Here is a 24,701-nt window from a genome sequence, read left to right as displayed (position 1 = left end):
CTCCAGCACCACAGCTCAAAGGCATCAATTCTCCTTCTATCCTCCTTGGTCATTGTCCAACTCTCTGATGCATAACAGGTGATTGTGAAGACCATGGCCTGTATCAGACGCACCTTAGTCTCCAAAGAAATACCATTGCTCTTCAGCACTTTGGAGAGGTCCCTAACAGCAGACTTTTCCATGGCAATGCGCCTTTTAATTTCCTGGCTGCTGGTGCCAAGACTGTTGACTATGGATACTGTAAATCAAGGCAGGTTTAGCTGAGGACTTGGGATGGGGGGTATCATGAATAATGTGAGATAAATCTTGGCTGAAAGCAGAAGATGATGATGTTACCTGTGTTCTATTGATTCTGCAAAGGCATTCAACTGTGTGGATCATGACAGATTATTCATGGCATTGTCAAGAATGCAGATTCCAGAGCACAATGTGTCATTGTGCTCATGCAGAACTTACATAGAGCCCAGCAGACATTTGAACAGCACGAGGAGAAACTGCATGGTTTAAAGTCAGAGAAGTTGTGCATCAGGTTTGTATCCTGCCAGAATCTTCCTTCAGCTTGTATGCTGAACAAATAGCTTAAGAAACTGGACTATATGAAGAACATGCCACGAGGATTAGCAGACAACTCATTAACTGCTTGCTTTCTGCAGATGACACAGACTTGTTTGCTGAAAGTGAAGAAGACTTGTAACACTTACTGAAAAAGCTCAAAGACTATAGCCTTCAGTATGTTGTGTTGTTCTTGTTATGTGCTTTTGTGTTGCTAAAATTCACAGTGATATTATGAACAATGGCTCTGAACCTTGTCCTATATTGAGCCTGCCTCACCATCTCTGACACAGCTGACACCATTGCCACAATCACTGTGTCAGTTCCATCTCATCCAGGTTCTTCCTCTCCTCTGCTGACCTAGTACCCATCCAAGCATGGTCCCCTTCTGTAAAGACTGATCTATCCTTGTAAAATGCCCAAAGTAGGTGAGATAAAGTTTTGAAATTCTTGCCTTCGTGGAGCAACCTGGTTTCACCCTCTCTAGGACAGATCTCTGTATTATATTGGTAATCCATGATGTGTTCAGTACTCTTTTTCAGCACCACAACTCAAAGGCATTGATTCTTCTTCTGCAATTCTTAATTCATTTTCAAGATCTCAGATACACAGCAAGCAGTTGAGAATACCATGGCATAGATCAGGTGCACCTTAGTCTCTGGTCTGACATCATTGCTACTTAGCACTGCAGAGAAAGGACCCTGACAGCAGCTTTTCCCAAAACAACTTGTTTTTTGATTTCCTGACTGTTGTTACCAAGGGTGTTGATTGTAGATCCATGCAAGGGCAAACTGTTAACAACTTAATTTTTTTTTCTCCATCTGTCATGATGCTCTCAGTTTGCTTGGTGGTGAGGATCTTTGTTTTCTTCATGTTGAGATGCAGTCAGTCATTATTGAAAGCTACAGTTCTTGAGCTTTTGCTGTGAATGGTTCATGTCCTCGTTTTGGTGAGCAAGGTTGTGTCATCTGCGTAATGCAGGCTGTTGATGTGTCGTCCTCCAGTCTTAATGCCACATTTGTCTTCATAAAAGTCCCGCTTCCCAAATAATCTGTTAAGAATGTAGACCTAAAAGCTATGGAGAAAAGATACACTTTAACATAAAGAAAACAAAAATCCCCACAACTGGGTTAATAAGCAACATGAAAAACACTGAGATTAACATAGTCAAATATTTAATTTTCCTTAGATCCACAATCACTGAGCAAGGAAGCAGCAGTCAAGAAATACAATGACCATTTGGCAAATCTGCTAAAAAAGGCCTCTAATTTAAAGTTTGGCAAAGCAAAAATGGGCCTTTGAGGATTAATGTGCACATGGCCTAAGCTGTGGTATTTTCAGTCCTATCATTTGCCCGGGAAAGTTTGATGATGAATAAAAGTGGTCAAAGAAAAACTGAAGCGTTTGAGTTATGGTATTGGCAAAGAATATGAAATATACCATAGACCGGCCGGAAGACTGTAAAACACACAACCAGAATGCTTTTTAGAAATGAGGAGGACATGGCCTTAGAAGAGACCGGTCTCTGGTGTTAAGTTTCCTCATGCCTGGTTAAGTAACGGGTCGGTGAAAATGAGATAGATTGATACAAAGACTGCAACAGTGAGCTCAAACTCAGTGATGATTATGAGAATGGAGCAGCACCAGAAGCTGTCTTACGTGGGTTCTATCATGCATGAGGTCACTATAAGTTAGGCACAACGCTACAGCACCTAACCACAACTGTGTGCTTTGATGTGTATCGTTCGCTCCTGTTTGACTCACATCAGTATGATTTTATTGACCTTTAAAAAAGAAATTTTATTTTCTATGATTAAATAAGAGACATTTTTGTTAAGTATAAGAAGCCAAAGAGGTAAATCCTCAAGGTGGATATGAGCATGTCTTTGGTAGTCTTTTGAACAGATATAATTTTTTTTAAAAATCGTGTTCAGATTTTGAGTTAATCTCTTTATCAGCTGTGAAAACTAGGCGAGGAGCTGATTGTGGAACAGACCACCAACTACTCATATGCAAGTTCAAGCTGAAGCTGAGGAAAATTAAACCGAATCCATAGGAGCCAAAATATGACTTTGATTTCATCCCATCTGAATTTCAAAATCATCTCAGGAACAGGTTTGAGGCCTTGAGCAGTGATGAGCAAAGACCAGATGAGTTATGGGAGGATGTCAAATGTATCATCCAGGAAGAGTGCAAACGATTATTACAAAGACAGAAGAGGAAGAAAAGACCACAATGGATGTTGGAAGAAACTCTGAAGATTGCACTGGAGCGTAGAGAAGCCAAAGCACAAGGAGGAATTCGAGATACAAAGAGATGAACAGATGATTCCAAAGGGCAGCGCGGAATGACAAAGCAAAATATTACAATGAAATGTGCGAGGAGCTGGAGTTGGAAAATCAACTCATTCAGAATTTCTTAAGCTCAAGGAGCTGAAGAACAAATTCAAACCTCGAGTTGCTATAATCAAGGAGCTTTAGGCAGAATATTAAATGATCCAGGAAGTATTAAAAGGAGATGGAAGGAATATACTGAGTCATTGTATTGAAAGGAATTGGCAGATACAGAAGAATTTAATGAAATACCATTTGAGTAAGAGCCTATGGTGATGAAGAAAGAAGTTCAAGCTGCTATGAAGGAAACAGCAAAAAATAAGGCTCCAGGAATAGATGGTATACCAATTGACATATTTCAGCTAACAGATGCTGCCCTGGATGTGCTCACCAAGTTGTGCCAAGAAATCTGCAGAACAACCACTTGGCCAACTGACTGGAAGAGATCTATATTTGTTCCCATTCCAAAGAAGGGTGACCCAACTGAGTGTGGAAACTACAGAACAATATCATTGATTTCACATGCAAGCAAGATTCTACTGAAGATTATCCAAAAATGACTGGAACAGCACATCAGCAGAGAACTGCCAGAATACAGGCTGGGTTTAGAAGGGGTCTTGGTACTAGGGATATTGTAGCTAATGTTAGATGGATCTTAGCTTAAAGCAGGGAATGCCAGAGGAATGTGTATCTGTGTTTCATTGGCTATGCAAAGGTGTTTGCGTGGATCATAGCAAACTGTGGCTGACTCTGAGAAGAATGGGAATCCCAGAACATTTATTCGTGCTAATGCAAAACCTGTACTTGGACCAAGAGGCAGTAATCAGAACACAACAGGATAACACTGCATGGTTCAAAATTGGGAAGGGTGTACACCAGGGATGTGTCCTATCTCCATACCTTTTCAACTTGTATGCAGGACAGATTATCCGAGGGGCTGGGCTCTATGAGGAGAAGTGTGGCATCAGGATTGGTGGAAGATCTATTAACAATCTGTGTTATGCAGATGACACAACCTTGCTTGCTGAAACTGAGGAGGACCTGAAGCGCTTGCTGCAGAGGGTCAAGGACTGCAGCCTTCAGTATGGACTGAAGCTCAATGTCAAGAAGACAAAGATTCTCACCACTGGACCAATTGGCAGCATCAGGATGGATCGTGAAGAGTTTGAGATTGTTCACAGCTTCAGTTTGCCCGGCTCCACAGTCAACACCCAATCTTGGCACCAGCAGCCAGGAAATTAAAAAAAAAAATGTATTGCAATGGGAAAGTCTGATGTTAGGGACCTCTCTAAAGTACTCAAGAGCAGCGGTCTGTCTCTGGAGACTAAAGTGTGTCTGATACAGGCCATTGTTTTTGCAGTTAACTTGTTATGCATTAGAGAGTTGGACAATGACTAGGAAGGATAGAAGGAGAATTGATGCCTTTGAGCTGTGGTGCTGGAGAAGAATATTGAATGTACCTTGGACTGCCAAGAAAACAAACAGATTTATCCTGGAGAGGGTTAAACCAGACTACTCCTTGGAAGCAAGGATTATTCTGGGGCTTTGTCTGACATACTTTGGACATGTTGTAAGGAGGGACAGGTCCTTGGAGGGGGACATCATGCTTGGGAGGGTAGAGGGACAGCACAGGAAGGGAAGACCCTCTCTAAGGTGGATGGATTCAGTGACTGGGGTAATTGGGATGGTAGTGTCAGAGGCAGTGTGATTGGCACAGGATAGAGCAGGGTTTAGGGCTGTTGCACATAGGGTCACTATGAGTTCCAAACTACTCGACAGCACATAACAACAACAACATTAAATGTATATTAGACCTTCACATTCTGTCTTGGTTTCTTTATCTCTCATATTTTTCTTCTCTTTATCTTTGAGTGTTGCACTGTATATGAATGTTTCTCAGACTCTAGTGTGAATATGAGTTAACTGATGATCTCTTTTTAGATTGTGGGTTCTCACTCAGGGTCTGAGATTATACATTTCTGACCAGTTTCAGGGTAATGCTTATGTTTTAAGTCCAGAGACTACACATGGTTTTCTGTTTTCCTTCATTCTGTTAGGTCACTAACCTTCTATTCAACTACATTAGCTCCATCGAGTGAGTTTTAAAATTTTAACTTAAAAATAGTATTTATTTCTAAAAGTTCTCTTTTGTTCCTTTCCAAATGTACTTCCCCCCCCAATTATCTTGTTCTGTTGGAATTTGTTTTTATCTACCTGTATCATGTATTAAAATTTGTTTTAGGATTAATTTCATTTACATTCTCCTCCTGTGTATAGTTTTGGGGAATGCCACAAGATTAGACGGTGTTTGGTTTTGTTGTACACAGGATTGTGTACACTATGAGTTGATACACTATGAGTTGGAGCCCACCTTAAGAACCTTAACAACAGCAACAATTTGCCTGTTTCTGTCACCTTCTGAAGTTTCTCCTCATGTCATTTATTTTTCTTTGTGTAATGTTGGTTTTTCACATTTGTACTGTGAATTTGCTTTTGGTAGGTGGTATATGTGTGTGTAAGGGAGTGTCCAGTGTTCTGTGTCCCCTGGGTTGTGAGAGGGCCTCTACAAATTGCTTTCCACTGTTTTTGTTAGATGCCGTTGAGTTGGAACCAACACGTAGTTGACCCTCCAGTGGATTTCCAGAGGCAGTAAATTATTTTCCATTATTCTTCTGTGCAGCAACTGGTGGATTTGAACTTTTTGCTTTTGTGTTGGCCGCACAGCTCCTTGCCACCATGCTACCAGAGCTCCCTCCGTAGTTTGTTGTTGTTGAATACCATAGTGTCTGAACTGACCCATAGCTGACCCTCCAGTGAGTTTTCAGAGGCATTGGAGGAGATTTCCCATCCTCCTTTCAAGAAGCTGGTAGATTCTTACCACCTGCCTTTTGGATTGCATCACAGCTTCTTATCACTAGGCCACCAGAACTCCCATAAAGATTATGGCATTGGAAACCCTGTGAGGCAGTACTTCTTTGTGTTATAGGGTCTCTTTGAGTGAGAATGTACTCCACAATAATGAGTTTGCTTTAGTTCACAGACCCTGGACAGTGAAGCCTCTTTGTTACCTCCCGGACGGAGAAATATTTCTACTTCCTTACTCTCCTTTGACTCAAAGCTGTGACTTTTCCCTGACTGAATGGGGCTTAGAAGCACTCTATCTCAATATTTCCTGTTTTTAACTGACTATATACCTAGCAGTTTGCTTTTATTCTGTTTTGTGATGATGTCACCTGTGTTTCATTTTTATTTTTATGTTTCTCCTAAAGATAATCTGGCTCTTCCTCCTCCCCCCATCATCTCAACCACTTTAAGCTACTTTGAACATGATGAAGGTTGTTTTGTTGGGCTTTTTTTTAAAAAATACTACTATTTTTTGTGTGTGTACAGTCAAATCAGATCTGACTGGTACAGGAGGAGATTGCCCTTCCTTCTCCAGCAGAACATCTGGTGGATTTGAACCTTGCACATCTGGGATTGTAGTGCAGCTTCTTGCCACTAGACCACCAGAACTCCCACTATGAAGTTTTATAGAGTAATCTTACTTTATAGTACAGAATTTCTGAATTGTAATTATTTCACTGAGGGTAGCTTCTACCCTTATATTAATCATACTTTTCTCAGACATGAGATTCTATTTTAGTGTCCCAAAGACAAATTAGTATATAGTGGGAAAGGAATTAAAGTTCTGCGAGGAGTTAAATGATATGATTAACACAAACATCCTTATGGGTGTGTCTGTACTCTGTGTAGGGAAGAAGGATATTCAGTACAGATTCTGGAGCAGAGCCCCTTTATCATATATAATCTATTATCTTACTCATTTTCACTAAAGGCAAGAAATGTTGTACACATGTATCTCCTGTGAGTAATAATAGTAAAAGCAGGTACCCAGTATAGAAGGCTTACTGTGCTGTGAACTGTGCTAAGCACTTTATACAGATTTTTTTATTTAAACCTCCCAGCAGCCTTTGAGATAGTTACTGTCATCATCTCTGTGTTGAAAATGAGATTCCAAGAGGCAAAGTGGCTCTTCCAAGGCCACTGAGGGATTGGGATTTGAACCTACACAGTTAGACTCCAGAGTATGAGCCATTTAACCGCTTTGCCTCCTTGTTTGTATCATCTGCGTAATATCATCTCTCTATAAAACAGCCTCAGCCTTTACCTGTGATTCTTTATTTTGAGAATGGAAAAATAAGTTCTTAGTTTTGGAATGATTCTTTTTGATTCCTATGAAATAGAATTCTCTCTTTTATTATTCTTTTTAAAAAAGCCAAGCAAAACCAAACACCCAACTTTATACAAGGGTATTGGGTAATGAAATCCGATTGGATTTGAGCCTATGTTGGTGGAAGTACACATGGCATGTGGGCTGAGGCTTTGAATCTAATTTTTCTTTCCATCAGCTAATTTTTAAAGTATGAAACAAGTAGAGGCTGACACTCAGGAAAGAGTCCATTCTCTTGGGAGAGCTTGGAGGTGGTCAATAATTTTCTCATGGTGCACATTCTACAGCTTTCCATCGTCCTCGCTCTCCTTCCTCATCCAGATACATGGGCAGCTCTGAGAATTTTCTTTTGCGCATCCCCAGAGCAGAGACAACCCCTGGCTTCATCTCCTCCCTCTCTACATCTCTTTCCCACTCCATTTCTTTGCTGATGCCGCTTTACTGGGGTTGTCATTTGGGAAGTTTGAAAACAGCCAGATTTTTTTTCAAGTCTGCAAGCAGAAAACAGACTGCTGCTCATCTCTGGTGCACAGCTTTGTCCAGAACCAGAGGAGTTAAAAGAGAGGGGGGGAAAAAGTCTGGGCTATGAAGGGCTGTGACAGCCGTCCTAGGGGGAGCTCTAGCGAACCCGAGCCCTGGCGGTGACTCATGCTGCTCTGTCACTCAGATCGGCATTGGCCCCTGCCTCTCGGCGGCCAGGTGGGGTTACAGCCAGAGCACGCACGGAGCCCAAGCACCAAGCCTGCACTGCAGGGGATGTGATGCCACCACCGCGACGGGCTCCACACTACGCCTGGCTGGCCCGCCGCGGATGCCTCAGCCCGCAGCCATGGTAACGCTTCTGGCCGGTGGCAGCCCTGGGAGCCCACCGCAATGGGTAGCTTCCTGGTGACTGATGGACCAGCGTCCCCCTCCTTGACCGAGAGAGCTTAGTAGGGCGGCAAGAATCAGAAGATGTAAGATGCTCCGAGACTGGAAGCATGCCGTTTAAGGAGGTAGGGATTGTGCAGGCAGATGCCCACCGAGTGGACCCCGTCAGCCCAGGGGTGCTGTGTATCACGGGCAGAACTTTATGTGGCTGCTGCTTCATTATGCTAATTAAACTGCGGCGGATTTGGTGGACCTGGCCGAGCTGCCTGGGGCGGAGGGATGATGAACTAAAAAAAAAAAAAGTGGTTGATAAGATCTCAGTGGAGACTCCTGGGATGTGAATGAGCTAGACCGCAGTGCTACCCTAACATGAGTTAGAGAACCTTAACAAACCTTCCTTCTTGGCCTTTTATGCCACCCTATTCCAGCATCCAAGTGCATGGTTTTTCTGTGATTAGCACTAGAAATTAATCATTGAGACCTGTCGAGCCCAGGGAATCAACCGGCTCGGCTCTTGGGCGCGCAAGCACAGCCCGTCTGCGTTCCAGAGCAGCGCCACGAAAATGCTAGGAAGCAGCTGCTTGCTCACATGAGTTGCCAGATGCTCCCATTCAGTCAAGTGACCTGTTTGAGTTTCTCTTTCACTTTACCCCCTGGGCAGGGAAGGCAGCCTGTCTGCGGGTTGGTGGCCATGTTGGCAGAGAAGGGGTTAAGCTCTTGTTGCTGTCGGAGCCGTGAGGAGATTGAGAGCGGGCGCTGCAGTGCTCCCGAGAACACTGAAGGAGTAAGACGCTTTCCCTGCAACAGTGTTGAATTCATCTGAACGCTCTCTTTCTTCCCCCTTCTTGTTTTTCTTTAACCAGCTCCTCCCCCCTTCGTTCCCACCCTCAAGTCTGACGATGACACCTCCAATTTTGATGAACCAGAGAAGAATTCGTGGGTTTCATCCTCCCAGTGCCAGCTGAACCCCTCAGGTTTCTCTGGCGAAGAGCTGCCGTTTGTGGGGTTTTCGTACAGCAAAGCACTGGAGATTCTTGGTAGATCTGAGTAAGTGGCAATTTGACTTTTGCAGGGACCTTCCTGGGTGCGAGGCCAACCGAGCCAAAGGTGGGAGGCGGTGGTGGGGAGTGCAGTGGGGGGGAAGCTGCTCACCAGCCAGCATTTGGGAAGCAGTTTACCTGGTTAAGCTGTGCCGGACTAGGCTGGCGTATGGCTGTTTGGCTGTGTTTAAGGGACCTGACCCTGTTAGCAATGTCGATTTTGTCAGTTGGGTACACTTTGGATTAGTTTTCAATCTTTGGTCTTCTTTCGAGGGGAGAGGAAAGTGGGAGATTTCTGGCGGTGCGGGTGCTTGGGGGGAGGAGGAGTAATGTGCAGAGTTACCCATCGATCTATCCATCCTTGTGTCTGTCTCTCAGGTGGGTGGATTGCTATCTTTGCTGTATTGCAAGAAGCCTAAAAACCTGGGTCTCATTAAGGCTTCCTGTTGGGTTTAACGGAGCTGCAAGTGGCAGTGCCAGAGCTTGAACGGCTCCGACCAGTCCTCGGCTCCTCCTGAAGCATGCTGCAAGCATAGGGAGCTGGTGGATGAGCTCCTCCGAGCTGGCACAGTGCTGGCGGTCAGAGAAATCTCCGTTACCATGAGCCTCCGGGAGGGAGGGTGATGTAGCAGAGTCATTGATTCACAGAAATTGGGCTCCACTGGAGGTGGGGGGGAAGAAATTACCAAAACAGCAGACTGGAAAATACAAGTATAAATATCACTTGTAAACCTCTTGACCTGGTAGATCTTTTGACATTCTTAAAATAAGCTCATGAGCAAGGTGCTGGGGACGTGCTTGGCATTGGAGGGTCCTGGCTTCTCACCTCCAGGAATGTTTCCCCAAATAAAGCAGTGTCTGTGGATGTAGTTGCTTAGTGTCCTGCGGTGGTCTCTCCTGATTCGATGATACTTTATCTCTCGCGGGCTGGGTTCCCCAGGAACATTTTAGACCGACTGTGTGACTCCCCGGCCACCCTGCCTCCCTCACGCAGAGGCTTTTGGGTCACGTTGGGTAATTAATTGTCAGTTGTTGTTCACTTTGAAGAGGAACAGAATTTTGTTTTCTTCCTAGCCACACTCACTGCCTGCTTGTTGTGCCTGTAGCTTCGATATCGATCCCAAGGTGTGGTGTGGGCTCTTGCATGGTGTCTCTTCATGGGCGCTGTCCCGGCTGTTATGTTCCTGAAAAGATTTTTAGCTGTTGTGGCAGTTGGGCATGAGATATGAGCTTGAATTTTGAACTACGACTGCATTTGGGAGAGATTTTATGTTGAGAGATACTGAAGTAGTCTTTCTTCTCCAGGGGAAAGGTTTTGGATTTGGATTGGAATTTGACAGTGTTGGCTGTGGCTTTCTGGCTATTTCTTTACAACCCCAAATTAATCTGTGTGAAGGCAGGAATCGTGCTAGCTGTTGAATGTACTGCCTGGTGGCACTGAAATGGTCCACCAGGGCTGAGAAGATCTGCATCAGCATCAAAGGCCGGGACATGAGTGGAAGGCTGATGGTGAAGGATGCATGGTTAGTGGGCAGCATGACCTTGACACACACAGAACACTGAAGGTCACGCACAGGGCCGGAAGGAGGTATTTGGAGAGTTCTAGTTATCGCTGGATGTGGGTTGGGTAGGTCAGAATTGAAACTCACTTAGGGTACTAATTGGTGGTCTGGAGAGAAACCACTGTGAGCTCTGGGGTGTTCCATCTCAAGAGCAAAGGCAGAAGGATGTGGAGGATTATAGACATTGCAATTAATCCAGAGCAGTGTGTGATTAATTCCTGATTTTTCAGGAAGACTGTGATTGCATCTCTGTGCTTCAGAGCGAAAGCTCAGCCCAGGCACTTGATAAATATTTGTTACTGCAATTTACTCATGAAGTTCTTGCCTTCATTATGTGTATACACTCACTGCATTTGAAGAACGGTCGATTCACCTTTGGTAGTTCCAACTATCCCTTCAGAGCATAAAACGAGGCCCCAACAGAATGCTTCATGAAGTTCTCACTTAAAAAAAATAAAAGTGCATGCAAACAGAAATGTGTATTTATTATCTGGAAGGTAGAATTGGAGGATGTTTGCCTTTGGGAAATTTCACTCTTTTTCATGGCAATTAGGTTTTGGGGTTGTTGTTGTTGTTGTTGTTTTTCTTCTCAAGTCTTTTAAAGTGTTGTTGCCATTAACTTGACTGCTCAGGCTTTGAGTAACCCTGTGGGTAAAACCTATAAGGTCATTTGTAAAATTCACTTTACCTGTTGGATGTGGGTGATCTTGGACACAGGATGTGGGGTTGCATTACGGAAATCCTGATATTGTTGCTGTCAAGGCTTTTCCCACTCATAGTCACCCTACCTGGGTCCTGCGCTGTCCTCACAATTGTTGCTGTTTGGAGCCCACTGCTTCAGCCTTCCGTGTCAGTCCATCTCCTGAATGGTCCTTCTCTTTTTCACTATCTTTCTACCAAGTATGAGCTCTTCTCCAAGGATCGGTCCCTCCTAATAACATATCCTAGTTGGTCCTTCCTGATAACATTGAAGACCCTCAACAAGATGGATTGACACACTCACTACTGCTTTGGACTTGAGCAGGACAGAGTTCAGGAAGATGGTGAGGATAGGGCAAGATTCAGCTCTCTTGTTCACAGGGTCATGATGAGTACTAGTTCAACAGCACCTAAAAACTAACATGTCTAGAGTGTTGTTGTTATGTGCCATCGAGTCGCTTGCGACTCATAGTGACCCTATGTACAACAGCCCTAAACTCTGCTCTGTGCCAATTGCACTGTCTCTGACACTCCCATCCCGATTACGCCATTCACTAAATCAGTCCACCTCATAGAGGGCCTTCCGCTCCTGCGCTGTCCCTCCACCCTCCCAAGCATGATGTCCCTCTCTAAGGACCCGTCTCTCCTCACAACATGTCCGAAGTATGTTAGACGGAGCCTCAGAATCCTTGCCTCCAAGGAGCCACCCAGTTTAACCCTTTCCAGGTTGAATCTGTTTGTTTTCCTAGCAGTCCATGGTACCCTCAGTACTCTTCTCCAGCACCACAGCTCAAAGGCATCAATTCTCCTTCTATCCTCCTTGGTCATTGTTCAACTCTCTGATGCATAACAAGTGATTGTGAAGACCATGGCCTGTATCAAATGCACCTAAGTCTCCAGAGAGACACCATGTCTACAGTACATGACACAAAGTCTTGCCATCCTTGCTTCTAAGGAGCTTTTCGTTGAAGACAGAATTGCTTATTTCTCTGGTGCTCCATGGAGTCACTGTTCTTTACCAAAACACCATAATTCAAAGGCATCCATTTCTCTTTGCCTCTCCTTATTCCTTGATCAGATTTCATTCATATGAGGCTGTTGAAAGTACCATGGCTTGGCTGAGATGACCTTTAGGCCTCAGAGTGACATCTTTGCTTTTCCACACTTTAAAGAAGAGGTCTTCTGCAGCATATTAGCCCAGTGGACCCGCTAGTAGCCCGTAGGGTTGCTATGGGTCATACTTGACTTGATGACACGTAACAACAGCCTAATGTAGTATGCTATTAGATCTCTCACTTGACACTTCCATGGGCATTGATTTTAGACCCAAGTCAAATGAAATCCTTGCCCACTTTAATCTCTTCTCCATTTATCATGATGTTGCTTCTTGGTTCCATGGTAAAGATTTTTGTTTTCATGATGTTGAGGTATAATCCATATTGAAGGCTGCAGTGTTTGGTCTTCTGCATCAAGTGCTTCAAGCCCTCTTCACTTTCAGCAAGCAAAACTTCCATTAGAAATGCCATCCATGAGGGTGAGTGATGACATTACTTAGCTATTTATGCAGCTCTGTTGATATAAATATACACTGTCTACTTGGAGCCTGGGGGGAGTGGTGCCCATCTTTGCTGCCAGTGGCCTCGTCTTGTTTCCCAAGTTGTTCCTTCTCTCGCTTTTCTCAGTGTCATAGGTTTCTATTTACTCACACTGATTGTGCTGTTACTTACTCTTCACACCAAGGAGGAGATTGCAGGTGCTGTAGCGCTGTGCCGAGGGGAACGGACCCCAGCTCGATCACCACAGAATTGAATTCAGTGTTCTGCGGTTGAACCAAATAAATGATGAGTTTCCACAGGAACTCCAGCAGCGAGAATTCTTTTAATTGTTGTGATCACTCATCCTTTTTTTTTTTAAGGCTCCCTTTTAAAGACCCCAGACTATTTTTAAGCCAGCCACTGAGAGTGCATTCTTATTTTAGGTTTAGCGAGAATCTTGAGCTCAGCTTTGCAATTTATGAGTAGTAGTGGGAGTTCTTTGCGTCTTGAGTTGGAAGGAGCTGGAGAGGGAGGACTGACTGGGTTTGGTTGTCTGTGGGGTGGGATTACAGCAAAGTCAGGGCTGAAGAGTGAGTGTCTGATATACCCTTTTCCCTTATAAGCCATCAGTCACCCAAACTAAGTCCTTAGCTCTGAGTGCCTGGGTCTTCCTCGAATGGACATTATGAGAGATTGGGGTGTTAAAGGTTTAAAAATAAAATGAAGCCAATTCTCTTCCCTCTCCTGTCAGCAGGGGGTACATTTCTGGCCTTTTATCCTTGATCTGAGCTTCTGCCTATTTAAAGAGCTTGTTTAATCAGACAGCAGTACATTCCCACTAATCTCAAGTATGAACTCTAGAAGGAAAAACTAGTTGGTCTTATATTTTGTTAGTTTTCCAAATGCTGGTTTTAGGCTTTTGGAGGTGTGGGAAATCTTTGGAGAACAATGGAGTCCTGATGAAACAGGTATTATTGGGGGGGATGCTATCTGGGTAAGCTGTTCTTAGGAAGGAGGTTCTTTTGTCCTTTGATTGATGACTCTTCCTTCAGCTTTGGGTATATCTGAAAATGGATGTGCCAGCCAGGTGCTGTGGAAGAACATAATGGGTTGTCACCATTGGCTTTTCAGATTTTCAGGGAATCTTCCCTTCTTTTTTTAATGCCTTCTTCCTTGATTACTGGGTTGCCTTGGCATATTAGTTTCTTCACCTGCCAAGTGGGATAATAGTAACGTCTGTCTCATTGGGTTGTTGGGAGAATGTTGGCCAGAGCTTGGTCCAGAGAAAAGCCTCAGTACATGTTCATGGTTACTGTTTTTGTTATTATAAATGTGCTAGCCTCTCTGTAGTGTTCTCTACATACCAAGAGATCATAAAAAGGACTCCTTCCGCAATAATCAAGTCGTCCATAGTTTTAACAGATCAGAATCTTGGCTTCCCTTGCCCTTTATCTACTGGAAATGCTTAAGAATGTTTACAGACCCCAAAGGATTAGCACATAATTGCCATATACCTATTGGCAAAAGGCGCTTTTAGGGAGGAATGGAGTTAGGAGAACTATTAAGATCCAATTCCAGAATAGATACCTTCCCATCCAGTTGAATAAGATGATGCATATATGTGAAGCAATTCAGAAAACATATATACCCTCATTATAGAACGTCATGGTAAAAGTGGAATAACTGCTTTCAGAAAGTCAGAGGAGTAAAGTGAGATCCAACAGAGAGGTCACTTAACGAGGTATGCCAATCCATACTTGCCAAATTGCATTGATCTTTCTTCTTATATCTGTTTCTCCACACAGACTGGGATCTCAAGGGAAGGGCAGGGCTGGGCCTTCTTTATCCAGGCTTTCCTGGAGCCCACAACATGATGGTTATGGCTGTTAGGGGCCTGCAAGTCGACAGCCAGTTGTAATGACACTGTGAACAACAGATCTGAACTCTGGGCTACCCTGTGCCATCCTCACAGTCTCTGTCATACTCAAGTCCATTGCGGTTGTCAGTGTGGTGTTTCATCACATTGAAGGTCTTCCGGATCCTGTATCTTTCCCTGGTTGATATCTTTTCTAAGGACCGAACTCTCCTGATAACAGGTCCAAAGTATGTGAGATCACCTTTTCCCACCCTGGCCTCTAAGGAGCACTCTGGTTGTACTTCCTTCAAGACAAATTTGTTTGTTCTTTGGTCCCCAACACCACATTTCAAAGACATCAGTTTTTCCTTGGTCATCTTTATTCATTGTTGAAGTTTCAGGTGCATAGAAAACAATTGAAAAGACCATGGCTTTGATCAGGCACACCTCAATCTTTAATCTGACATCCTTGCTCTTTCAGTATTTGAAGGGCTCCCTGACAGCATCATTTCCCAGTGAAGCATGTCTTTTAACTTCTTGACATTTGCTGCCAGGGGCCTTGCTTGTGGATCCCAGTAAAATGAAATCGTTGACAGCTTCAATCTTGTCTGTCTATCATGATGTTGCCTATTATCACAGTGGTGAGGAATTGTGTTTTCTTGTTGTTTACATGTACTCATGTTAATACTTTTTTCTCTTCTTCAGTAAGTATTTCAAGTCCTCTTCTTCACTTTGTATCGCTTCTTACTATCTATTCAACCTGTATGCTGAGCAAATATTTATGAAGCTGGACTATATGAAGAGGAATATGGCATCATGATTGGAGGAAGACTTAACAACAAGCATTATGCAGAGAACACAACTTTGCTTACAGAAAGTAAAGAAGACTTGAAACAGTGCACATAGAGTCTCAATCAATCTATTTCAGTCCTGCATTTTAAGTGTACTCATGGATGATGAGAGAATATTTGGCTGAGATTTTTAAAAGAAAATGAATCTTTGTATCAATAGAGAGGTAGACAGAGGGAGTTCAAGGCAGGCAGAGTAATAACAACAGCTCATCCAAACAGGGCGAGAACTCTGCCAGGCTCTGTTCCTCTGCTCCAGACAGTCTCACTTAGTCTACACAATTGTTGTCATTCTCATGTTACATGTGACTTAAGTGAGATACAGAGAGCTACCTGCTCAAGGTCGCACAGCTGTGAGTAGCAGAGGCAGAACTCTGAATCCAAGCAGTGTAGAATCAGAGGCAGTTTTAGCCTCTGATTTTATGCTGGCTGTCAATTTTCATCCCATTCCTTGTCCCAATGTTGTCCCTTGTCCCTCCTCACAATGGGGCATCCACTCCTAACAAGTCTGCGGGCTCTCTACTTACCGGCCTCAGTCTGTGACGCTGACAAGCTAGCGGCCTAGTACAGAGGCTAAAACTGCCTCTGATTCTACACTGCTTGGATTCAGAGTTCTGCCTCTGCTACTCACAGCTGTGCGACCTTGAGCAGGTAGCTCTCTGTATCTCACTTAAGTCACATGTAACATGAGAATGACAACAATTGTGTAAACTAAGTGAGACTGACTGGAGCAGAGGAACAGAGCCTGGCAGAGTTCTCGCCCTGTTTGGATGAGCTGTTGTTATTACTCTGCCTGCCTTGAACTCCCTCTGTCTACCTCTCTATTGATACAAAGATTCGTTTTCTTTTAAAAATCTCAGCCAAATATTCTCTCATCATCCATGAGTACACTTAAAATGCAGGACTGAAATAGATTGCTTGAGACTCTGTGTGCACTGTTTCAAGTCTTCTTTACTTTCTGTAAGCAAAGTTGTGTTCTCTGCATAATGCTTGTTGTTAAGTCTTCCTCCAATCATGATGCCATATTCCTCTTCATATAGTCCAGCTTCATAAATATTTGCTCAGCATACAGGTTGAATAGATAGTAAGAAACGATACAAAGTGAAGAAGATGACTTGAAATACTTACTGAAGAAGAGAAAAAAGTATTAACATGAGTACATGTAAACAACAAGAAAACACAATTCCTCACCACTGTGATAATAGGCAACATATCATGATAGACAGACAAGATTGAAGCTGTCAACGATTTCATTTTACTGGGATCCACAAGCAAGGCCCCTGGCAGCAAATGTCAAGAAGTTAAAAGACATGCTTCACTGGGAAATGATGCTGTCAGGGAGCTCTTCAAATACTGAAAGAGCAACGACTTTCGTTACCTTGTTGACGGCTCTTATGATCTGTTTCTACTCAGCTCTGCTTTTTGTACTTTGAATTGCTCCTACAGGAGGAACAAACATATCTTGGGTACCTTCCTCCATTGGAAGACCTCCTGAACTCTCCCCTAATCCATCCTCCTTTTTATTAAAATACTTTGAAGTTGAAATAATCCCTTAAAAAAAGATTTATTCTGTCTCTAGCCATAAACTCTTCACCGTTACACATGTTACTACCAGGTCCCTATTGCAAAGAACTTCATCTGTGTTTTGTTATTTTTTTTCCACTGTTGTTTTTGTTGATTGCCGTTGAGTTGAGCACGACTCTATGAACAAGACTTGAAGCCTTTCTATAGCTATTGTCATTTCTCAAAGTTAGTAGAGTTTGCAGAGGCATGCCATGAAGGCATGTATTGCTCGTACCTCCCAAATAAGTTTAAAAGTCCACACAAGCCTTAAAATTAGCTTCTGCGCATGTGTTTTGTTGGCTTTCTCTTGTGCCTCTGTTGGATCAGATGTTTAATGCTCTCCTCTGTTGTGTTGAGTTCTCTCTTCTCGCTCATTCCATTTCATCTTTCTCTTAGCCAAGCACATCTTGTTCTTCTGCTTGCCTTATTCTGTTCTGTATTTAGACTGTCTACTTGCTTCACAGGCCTGGCAGGACCATTCCACCGCCTTCTGATTTGTCTTAAAGATACCTTTAGGAAATCTATTCCAAACGGTCCTAGCTCAGTCCTGAAGATGAGGCTCCAAAAGATCTGTCAAGTATGCTTTCTGATGGCCTGCACAGGCTAATTTGCATGGTTGCCTCGGATCCCTTAAGAAGACAGTAATTGACTAAATGGTGCTATATGTTCCCAAGCTCTGTGCCAGTTTGGCAACTCTTCTTTGCTTAAGTGAATTTCTTTCTGCTTTGCTTGTCTTTTGTCTCCTGACTTCACTCACCTTCCTTTCTCTGATCAACTTCCTGAAAGAGTAGCCGATATGCAGCGCTTCTCACACCATCCTTCCAACTGTAGTGAAATTACTGCCTCAGCAGCTGCTAATTACACATAACCACCAAATATAGTGATTTCCATCCAATACTGTTAATTCCGACGTTTCTTCTTAAAGTCTTCTTCTGCTCTCTAATGTTATGGAAATGTGGTTCTCCTGCTACTTCTGAGGCCACCATTCTCTTTCCCTTATTGAGTTCATCTTCTGTGTTAGGCCTGGAAGTATAGACACCAATCCTTGAAGTTCACCTGGCTGCTCTTTGTAGCCTCTTCTTGGTGGTCTTCAGACCAGCTCTCACCTCTCAGTGCTGAGTGTTTCAACCACCCCCAGAATGTTCTGCCAGTTTCTCACCTCTGTCCTCTTTGCCTCTCCCAATGCAGAGTCTCACTCTCTCTCTAAATCCTTAGATGTTACTTTCAATTTCCTGATTTCATTTAAGCACCTACCACTTTCCTTACTCATCTCAATGGGGACACTAAGTGATCATAAACTCTTTGCCGTCTCTCCCAACAACCCATGAGTTGCTAAGTCCTTCAGGTTCTGCCTCTAGGGTGACATTTGTATCTTTATCTGTTAGCTTCCCCTCATTGACTCCTAACAGAATCCCTGCTTCCAGTTAGGATAGGATTCTTCCAAAGCACAGGCCGAGTGATGTCATTCGCCTGCTCAGACCTCCAGTGGCACCACACTGTGCTTAGAATTAATGACCACTCATGAGCTTAATATTCAATGCCTGCCTCGCCATGACCGACCTCAGCTGGCCTTTTCCGTTGTGCTGCCTTCTTGGCTCCTATGTTCCAGCCACGCCACTCAGGGCTCACCTCCTTTTACCTGAGGGAAGTGTCTTGTTCTGACAGGTCTTCAGTGAACATTTGTCAAACGCAATTAGGCTAAAGTGGCCAGTGATAATACTATCTTTACATCTGCTCTGTTTATACAAACTCTGATAGAAGCTGTCATCTACTGAGCATTTCCTGTGAGTCTACAAAGATGCTGAATACTTTACATGGATTATCCCATTTAGGCGCCACCGTAACATGGGGTGATGTGACGGTATTATCCCCATTTTACAGATGAAGAAACTGAGGCTCAGTAAAGTTAAGCTATTTTCCTGCAGTTCTGCAGGCCCTGTATAAGTCATGGATTTGCTAGATTTCCCAGAATCTACAGGACAGTGTAAGAATAAAGATGAAAGAACTGGCTATACTGAGAATTCACTTTGTACTCTTGCTTGATCACTTTCCTCACTTAATCCCAGCAACAGACCATTATCAGCACTTTCCAGGTACTTTTGTCTGTATTTATGCCAGTATTAAAATAGATTGTGAAAGAGGAAATGACATTGAGAAAGTGTTTTTACTGGCACATATTTCAAAATTTTATCTCATTGTAAACTTGTTATTTACAAGTTTTAGTTATTGAGTTGTGGTTGAGAATACGCATGGCAAAATACATACCAGTTTAACAGTTTCTCTACATACAATTTAGCGACATTGACAGCGTCTTTTGAGTTGTGTAACCATTTTCACCTTCTCTTTCTGAGTTGTTCCTCCCCCATTAACATGTACTCACTGTCCCTAAGTTTCTTATCTAATCTTTTCAGCTAATGTTGTCAGTTTGATCCCACACAGATAGATCTTGAAAGATTGCAATGCTCAAGGCAGACATTCTTGACTAGTTAATCTAAACCATTTTTTAAAGAGAACTTTTTTTTGAAGTTCACCCAGTTGCCATAGCTGCATAGAGACTATTGTCTGTGAGCATTTGAAATTCTGTTCTGAATTTCCCCCCTTTTGATTATGATTCTCCTATATAATCTTCGGTCAGAATCTTCAGTAATGGTAGCCAGATGCCATCTAATCCTGGTCTCATGACAGAGGAGGCATTTGTTCATGGAAGCATTATTTTACAGATTGAAAAAAATATAAAGTTGTATTATTTTTTTAAAGCTCTGTGTGTGTGTGTGTGTGTGTGTGCGCGCGCCGTCCAATCAGATCTGACTGGTACAGGAGGAGATTGCCCCTCCTTGTCCAGCAGAGCATCTGGTGGATTCGAACCGTGTACCTTTGAGATTGCACTGCAGCCTCTTGCCACTAGGCCACCAGAGCTCTCTTAAAGCCACATATCTTATATATGATTTTAGGGCCAGCCAACTCTTCCAGCCTTAAATTTTAGAGCTGATAAGATAGCCCTTCTTTGTTTTTGGGAAAAGTTACACAACTTATTACTGTCCAGCCGATTTTACCTAACAACAGCCCTATAGCAGGGGGTTCTGGTGGCCTAGACCACAGGGAGTTGCACTCTTAACCCCAAAAAGCGGCATTCTCTGGTGGTTCAGATTCCACCAGCACCTCCCCAGGAGAAAGATGAGCAGTCCACTCCTGTGCGGTTTACAGCCTCCAAAAATCAGCTGGAGGGACAGTTATGAGCCTGCTTGGAACTGCCCTGTAGGGCTTCCCAGGCCGTAGATGATAGAAGATTGCCTCGTTCTTCTTCCCTGGAGCAGCTGGTGGGATTTAAAACACCAACTTTTCAGGTAGCAGCAAAGCACACATTGTAGAGCCACTGGAGGTGCAGGCTTTGCTTTAAAAATGCACGCAAATCTGGGCACTTCCCCTCACCAGCTGTGTGAGCGAAGCCTTTAACTTCTCTCAGCCTCAATCTCCTCACTTATAAAATGGGATTGTGGTCGTGCCTGCCAGACAGGCCCGTGGGGGGTGGAAAACACTCAAAGCACTTAATGTCCAGAGCAGAGTGAGTGTCCATTTCATGATATTACTTAGGAATGAGGGCAGGACTGAGGTGCTTCTGATTCCATTTTCCTCCCTGCTTCCACTTTATCAAAACATTTTGCTGATTTCTGCCCATTGAGAGAATCAGGCTCCACATGGGGTGGCTGACAGATGTCCTAATATCTCCTTCCAATTTTTCACACTGAATGGAGCCTGTGACGCGCCAGTGAAACCTGCTTCTTCCACAGAACTCGCTGGAGTTTTCTCCTAGCATGCCGGAGCTTTTTCCTCTGGTGAGGACTGGAATGAGCTGCCAGAGGAGGACGCACCCTGTGCTCAGCGGTACCCACCCACACCACCGTCGAGGGTTGTCACGTTCCTTGGATGAGGGGCTGTGTTGTCACCATAGCACCTCAGAACTAACACTGGGCATTTGCATGTGAAGACCAGAAAGCCTGCTTGTGCTCTCATTGATTCAAGGCACTTCCCAATTGGAGTCCTTTGTTTCATCTACTCATTGCTCATTGTCCTTATGTTGGAATCAACTCATCGATGAGCCTCCTTTGGGTCTCTCAGGGCGTGGATTACCTGCGTACAAATGGCTCATCTTTCTCCTAGGAGTCACTGTTGGATCCAAACCACCCACCAGAGAACCTCGGCCTTTGGGTTAGCTGCCCAACTCCCTGTGGGCCACACCACTTTGTCTCACGATGACCTTTAAACTGAGGATGCCTGGGGCACTGAAGTGCTTGACACACATTTATTCATACATTCAGCAAGCTGCTTGTTTTAGCCCTTGACCTATAACTGTGAACAGCACAGACAAGGTCTTTGCCCTGAAAGAAGCTAGCACGAAAGGATGGAGGTGGGAGGTGAAATAAGTTCACAAATAAGACAATTGCAGATGGTGGTAACTCAGTAGAGTTCAGACTCCTCATGGGGACTCGGCGGCAACAGCTGCTGAAGACTGAGCCCTGGAGAGAGCCTCTCTCTCCAAGCTGAGCTTGGAGTATTTGTTCAAGAAAGTTGAATCGCTTCCCAAGATCTCACAGCCTACAGTTCTGTGATGAGCTACTGTGATATACCAGGTGCTATTCTAGAAACTTGGATAGAACAGTGAATACAAGACAGATGAAAGTCCCTAACCTCATGGAGCTTACATTCTAGTAGGAATGACTGTTTGTTCATGTATCCATTCATCCATCCATCCATCCATCCATCCACCTGTCCGTCTGTCCATCCATCCATCTGTCCATTTTTCTCAGTCCGTTTGAGAGTGTACTATGTGCCATTTGTTCTGTAGACATTGGATTGCAGCAGGTGAACACAAAGAGGTAAAAATCCCTGCCCTCACTCAGCTCCCGTTCTGCTGGACTGACTGTAGCAAGTAAGTGAGAAAAATGTTCCAGGCAGAGGAATGGAGGTTTTGAAGCTGGGACCACCCTATTAATGTCCAGCGGTTAGAAAGATTAAGGCCTTGAGGTTCTGGTTTTTGCCCTAATTGCAATGAGCAGAAGCCACTGAGAGTAGGATTTTGAGCAGGGCTATGGACTCTCATTCCCTTTACATAGGGTCCCACTGACCTCTGTATGGACGGTGGACATAGGAGGCGTGAGTTGGATTCAGGGAGATGAGTTAGGAGGTATTCCAGTTATCCAGGCATCAAGAGGTGGGGATAAACCAGTGCAGTTCATCTGCAGAACTGATGTAAGAGGTACGTCTGTATTAGAAATCACACAAGTAGTTATATGCTTTCATTAATAACATGTTTCTTTTATCAGTCATGCCAAAGTAAATGTCCTAAGTGAATTGGAGACCTGTGTGCATGTGTGTGCAGACGTGTGTATTGGGGGAATGGGGTCTCCAAGCTAACTAGACTCCGGAACTCTTTAGAACATTGATTTTCAATATTTCCAAATGCTTGTGATGGACACCACTGTGTATTGATTGCAAAATAGATTTATAAAGTTAGTTCATAAATTTCAGAATGCTCAATCTTAAAAGCCAAGGTATTTTTGGGAATAGAATACTGATGAGTGTTTTTGCACCATCTTAACATCTTGCAGTTGCATGTATTTTTAGAGCATTGGCCACAATGAAGGTAAGGCCCTCCGATGAGCTAATTTTGATTCTCTCGTTTTCGCCATAAGTACCCATTCTTGGTTTTCTTAGTGCTTTGCGATTTGGTAGCATCTTTCGTAGGCGTGGGGTCCTGGATTCCCCTTCCTGGAGGAACAAATGGAGGGTGTGATGCCGAAGAACAATCTTAATCATTGTAGTAGTGGCTAGACAGTGCTCCACACATACACTTCCTTTGAAAATGAAAGTACAAATTGTCTTCTAATGGAAAATATTCTGTTAATAAATTCATTGAGAGTTTTTGTTAGGTGTCCCGGCTTATTTATAAACACATCATTGAGGAAAAACACATTTTATTCTTTTTACTTAAATAAGTTAAGGTTTCATGCAAAGCAATTTTTAGGTCACTTCCAGTACATTTTATGAAGCACAGCCTATCAGTTGACAGCCGTCTTGCTCAAGCCCGTCCCTTCCTGTGTGCCACATGCCACCACCTCTATTAATATGCTTTAGGCCTCTACAATTATAAGGCAGATGTGTAAATCAGACAGAAATGTTGATTTCAGAGTTAAAAAAAATTTTTTTTCTGGAAAAATAGAAACTGGGGGGGGTGTGTGGAGAGGAAAACCCAAACTTGGCTTTGTGCTTGAAGAGACAGCACTGCTGTGTGTGGGTGGCTGGCTGCATGCACCCGTGGCTCAGAAGAGCCTTTTCTCCCCACAGGGATAACTAACTGGCTGGGGATCGGAGATGTGGCCGGGAGGAGCAGGCGAGCAACGTGTGGGCAGAGAATGCATGTTCTTTTATTAGCATCCTCGTCGTGCTGCTGCTCCTCGAGCCCGGAGCATGAACCAGCCTGGGCCTCCAAAATCTGCCCTGTACCCCACTTAATTATCCCCCTGGGCCACCAAACACCGGAGAGAAGAGTTGTGCTGGTGTGTGGGTTGAGCCATTTCTGGGGTGACACGGCATAAGGATGTTCTTGGCTGGCCGGGACTCAGGTGTGGAGTCGCCCTCCTATTATTGAAGGCGGCCATCGCTGAGCAGAGGATACCTTTCCTCCTTGTCCGTTTTCCCTTCCCTCTGTGACCTTGTGTTTTCACTGTGCAGCATTTTTCTTGGGTTTGTCCAGTGCTGTCCAGTAGTAGCAGAGTTGGGATTTGAACTCTTGACTATGAAATTGTAGAGTGTCACAAGTTTGACCCTCCAGCTCTGATGCTTTGTACCCATATACAAGTGACCGTAATGTAGTAGAGAATGGAACAAACTACTCCTTGTCTTCAGTCCAGTGGGGCTCATAACACCCATCTCATACGATTGTTGGGCAGATGCACTGAGATGACCCATAAAGCAGGAGAGCTCCTGGTACCTAATAAATGCACAATAGCAGTCATGATTATTGATGACAGAGATGATGGCATTAATTTTCTCCCTGTATTGTCACTACCATGATGGCAGGAATTGTGGCTTATCTTTAGAGTTGCTCTAACAGAATTTTCAACTTTGGCACTATTGACAGTTTGGGTTAGATAATTCCTTGTCATGGGAGCTGCCCTATAGATTGTAGGCTATTGAGCAGTGTCACTGGCTCTACCCATGTAGCATCACACCATCCGTTCTCCTCTCCCCAGTAATAAAGATCAGAAGAGTCTCCTTGTTAAGGGGAGGGAGGAATTGTCCCTGCTCAGGAACCAGTGGTCCTTGGGCATCTCTCATGGGGATAAAACCCACTGCTGTCAGACCTTTCTCATAGTGGTGCAGTACAGATAGATTACTGTACATAGATCACCGTCGACTGGAACTGGACCGTAGGCATTCCAAAGCCATTCCTCATCTTGTTATTGTGGGGCAACTGGCCAGCTGGTGGGTTTCAACTGCCAGCCTTTGGGTTAACACAGGTCTTCTTAACCACTGTGCCACCAGGGCTCCTTTCTCATGGGAGTTACAGGACTTTTTTAAAAAGAAATCATTTTTAAAAATTAATTTTAATGAAA

General features: G+C 43.8%; 1 protein-coding gene across 2 annotated transcripts in view; it reads left to right on the top strand.

Moving 5' to 3' along the window:
• Positions 1-24,701, top strand: part of CIT (citron (rho-interacting, serine/threonine kinase 21)) — a 217,117-nt gene that overhangs the window by 93,569 nt on the left and 98,847 nt on the right. For both annotated transcript variants that reach the window (XM_006890418.1, XM_006890417.1), the window contains exon 9: positions 8,850-9,033. In XM_006890418.1, the coding sequence (XP_006890480.1) occupies positions 8,850-9,033 (184 nt within the window). The remainder of the gene's footprint in view (positions 1-8,849; positions 9,034-24,701) is intronic.

This window comes from Elephantulus edwardii, unplaced genomic scaffold (assembly GCF_000299155.1).
Source record: "Elephantulus edwardii isolate Elephantulus edwardi_28Jun2011 unplaced genomic scaffold, EleEdw1.0 scaffold00089, whole genome shotgun sequence".
Taxonomy (NCBI): Eukaryota; Metazoa; Chordata; class Mammalia; order Macroscelidea; family Macroscelididae; genus Elephantulus; species Elephantulus edwardii.
The sequence above is the reverse complement of the archived record's forward strand: the minus strand, read 5'-3'. Positions and strand labels throughout refer to the sequence as shown.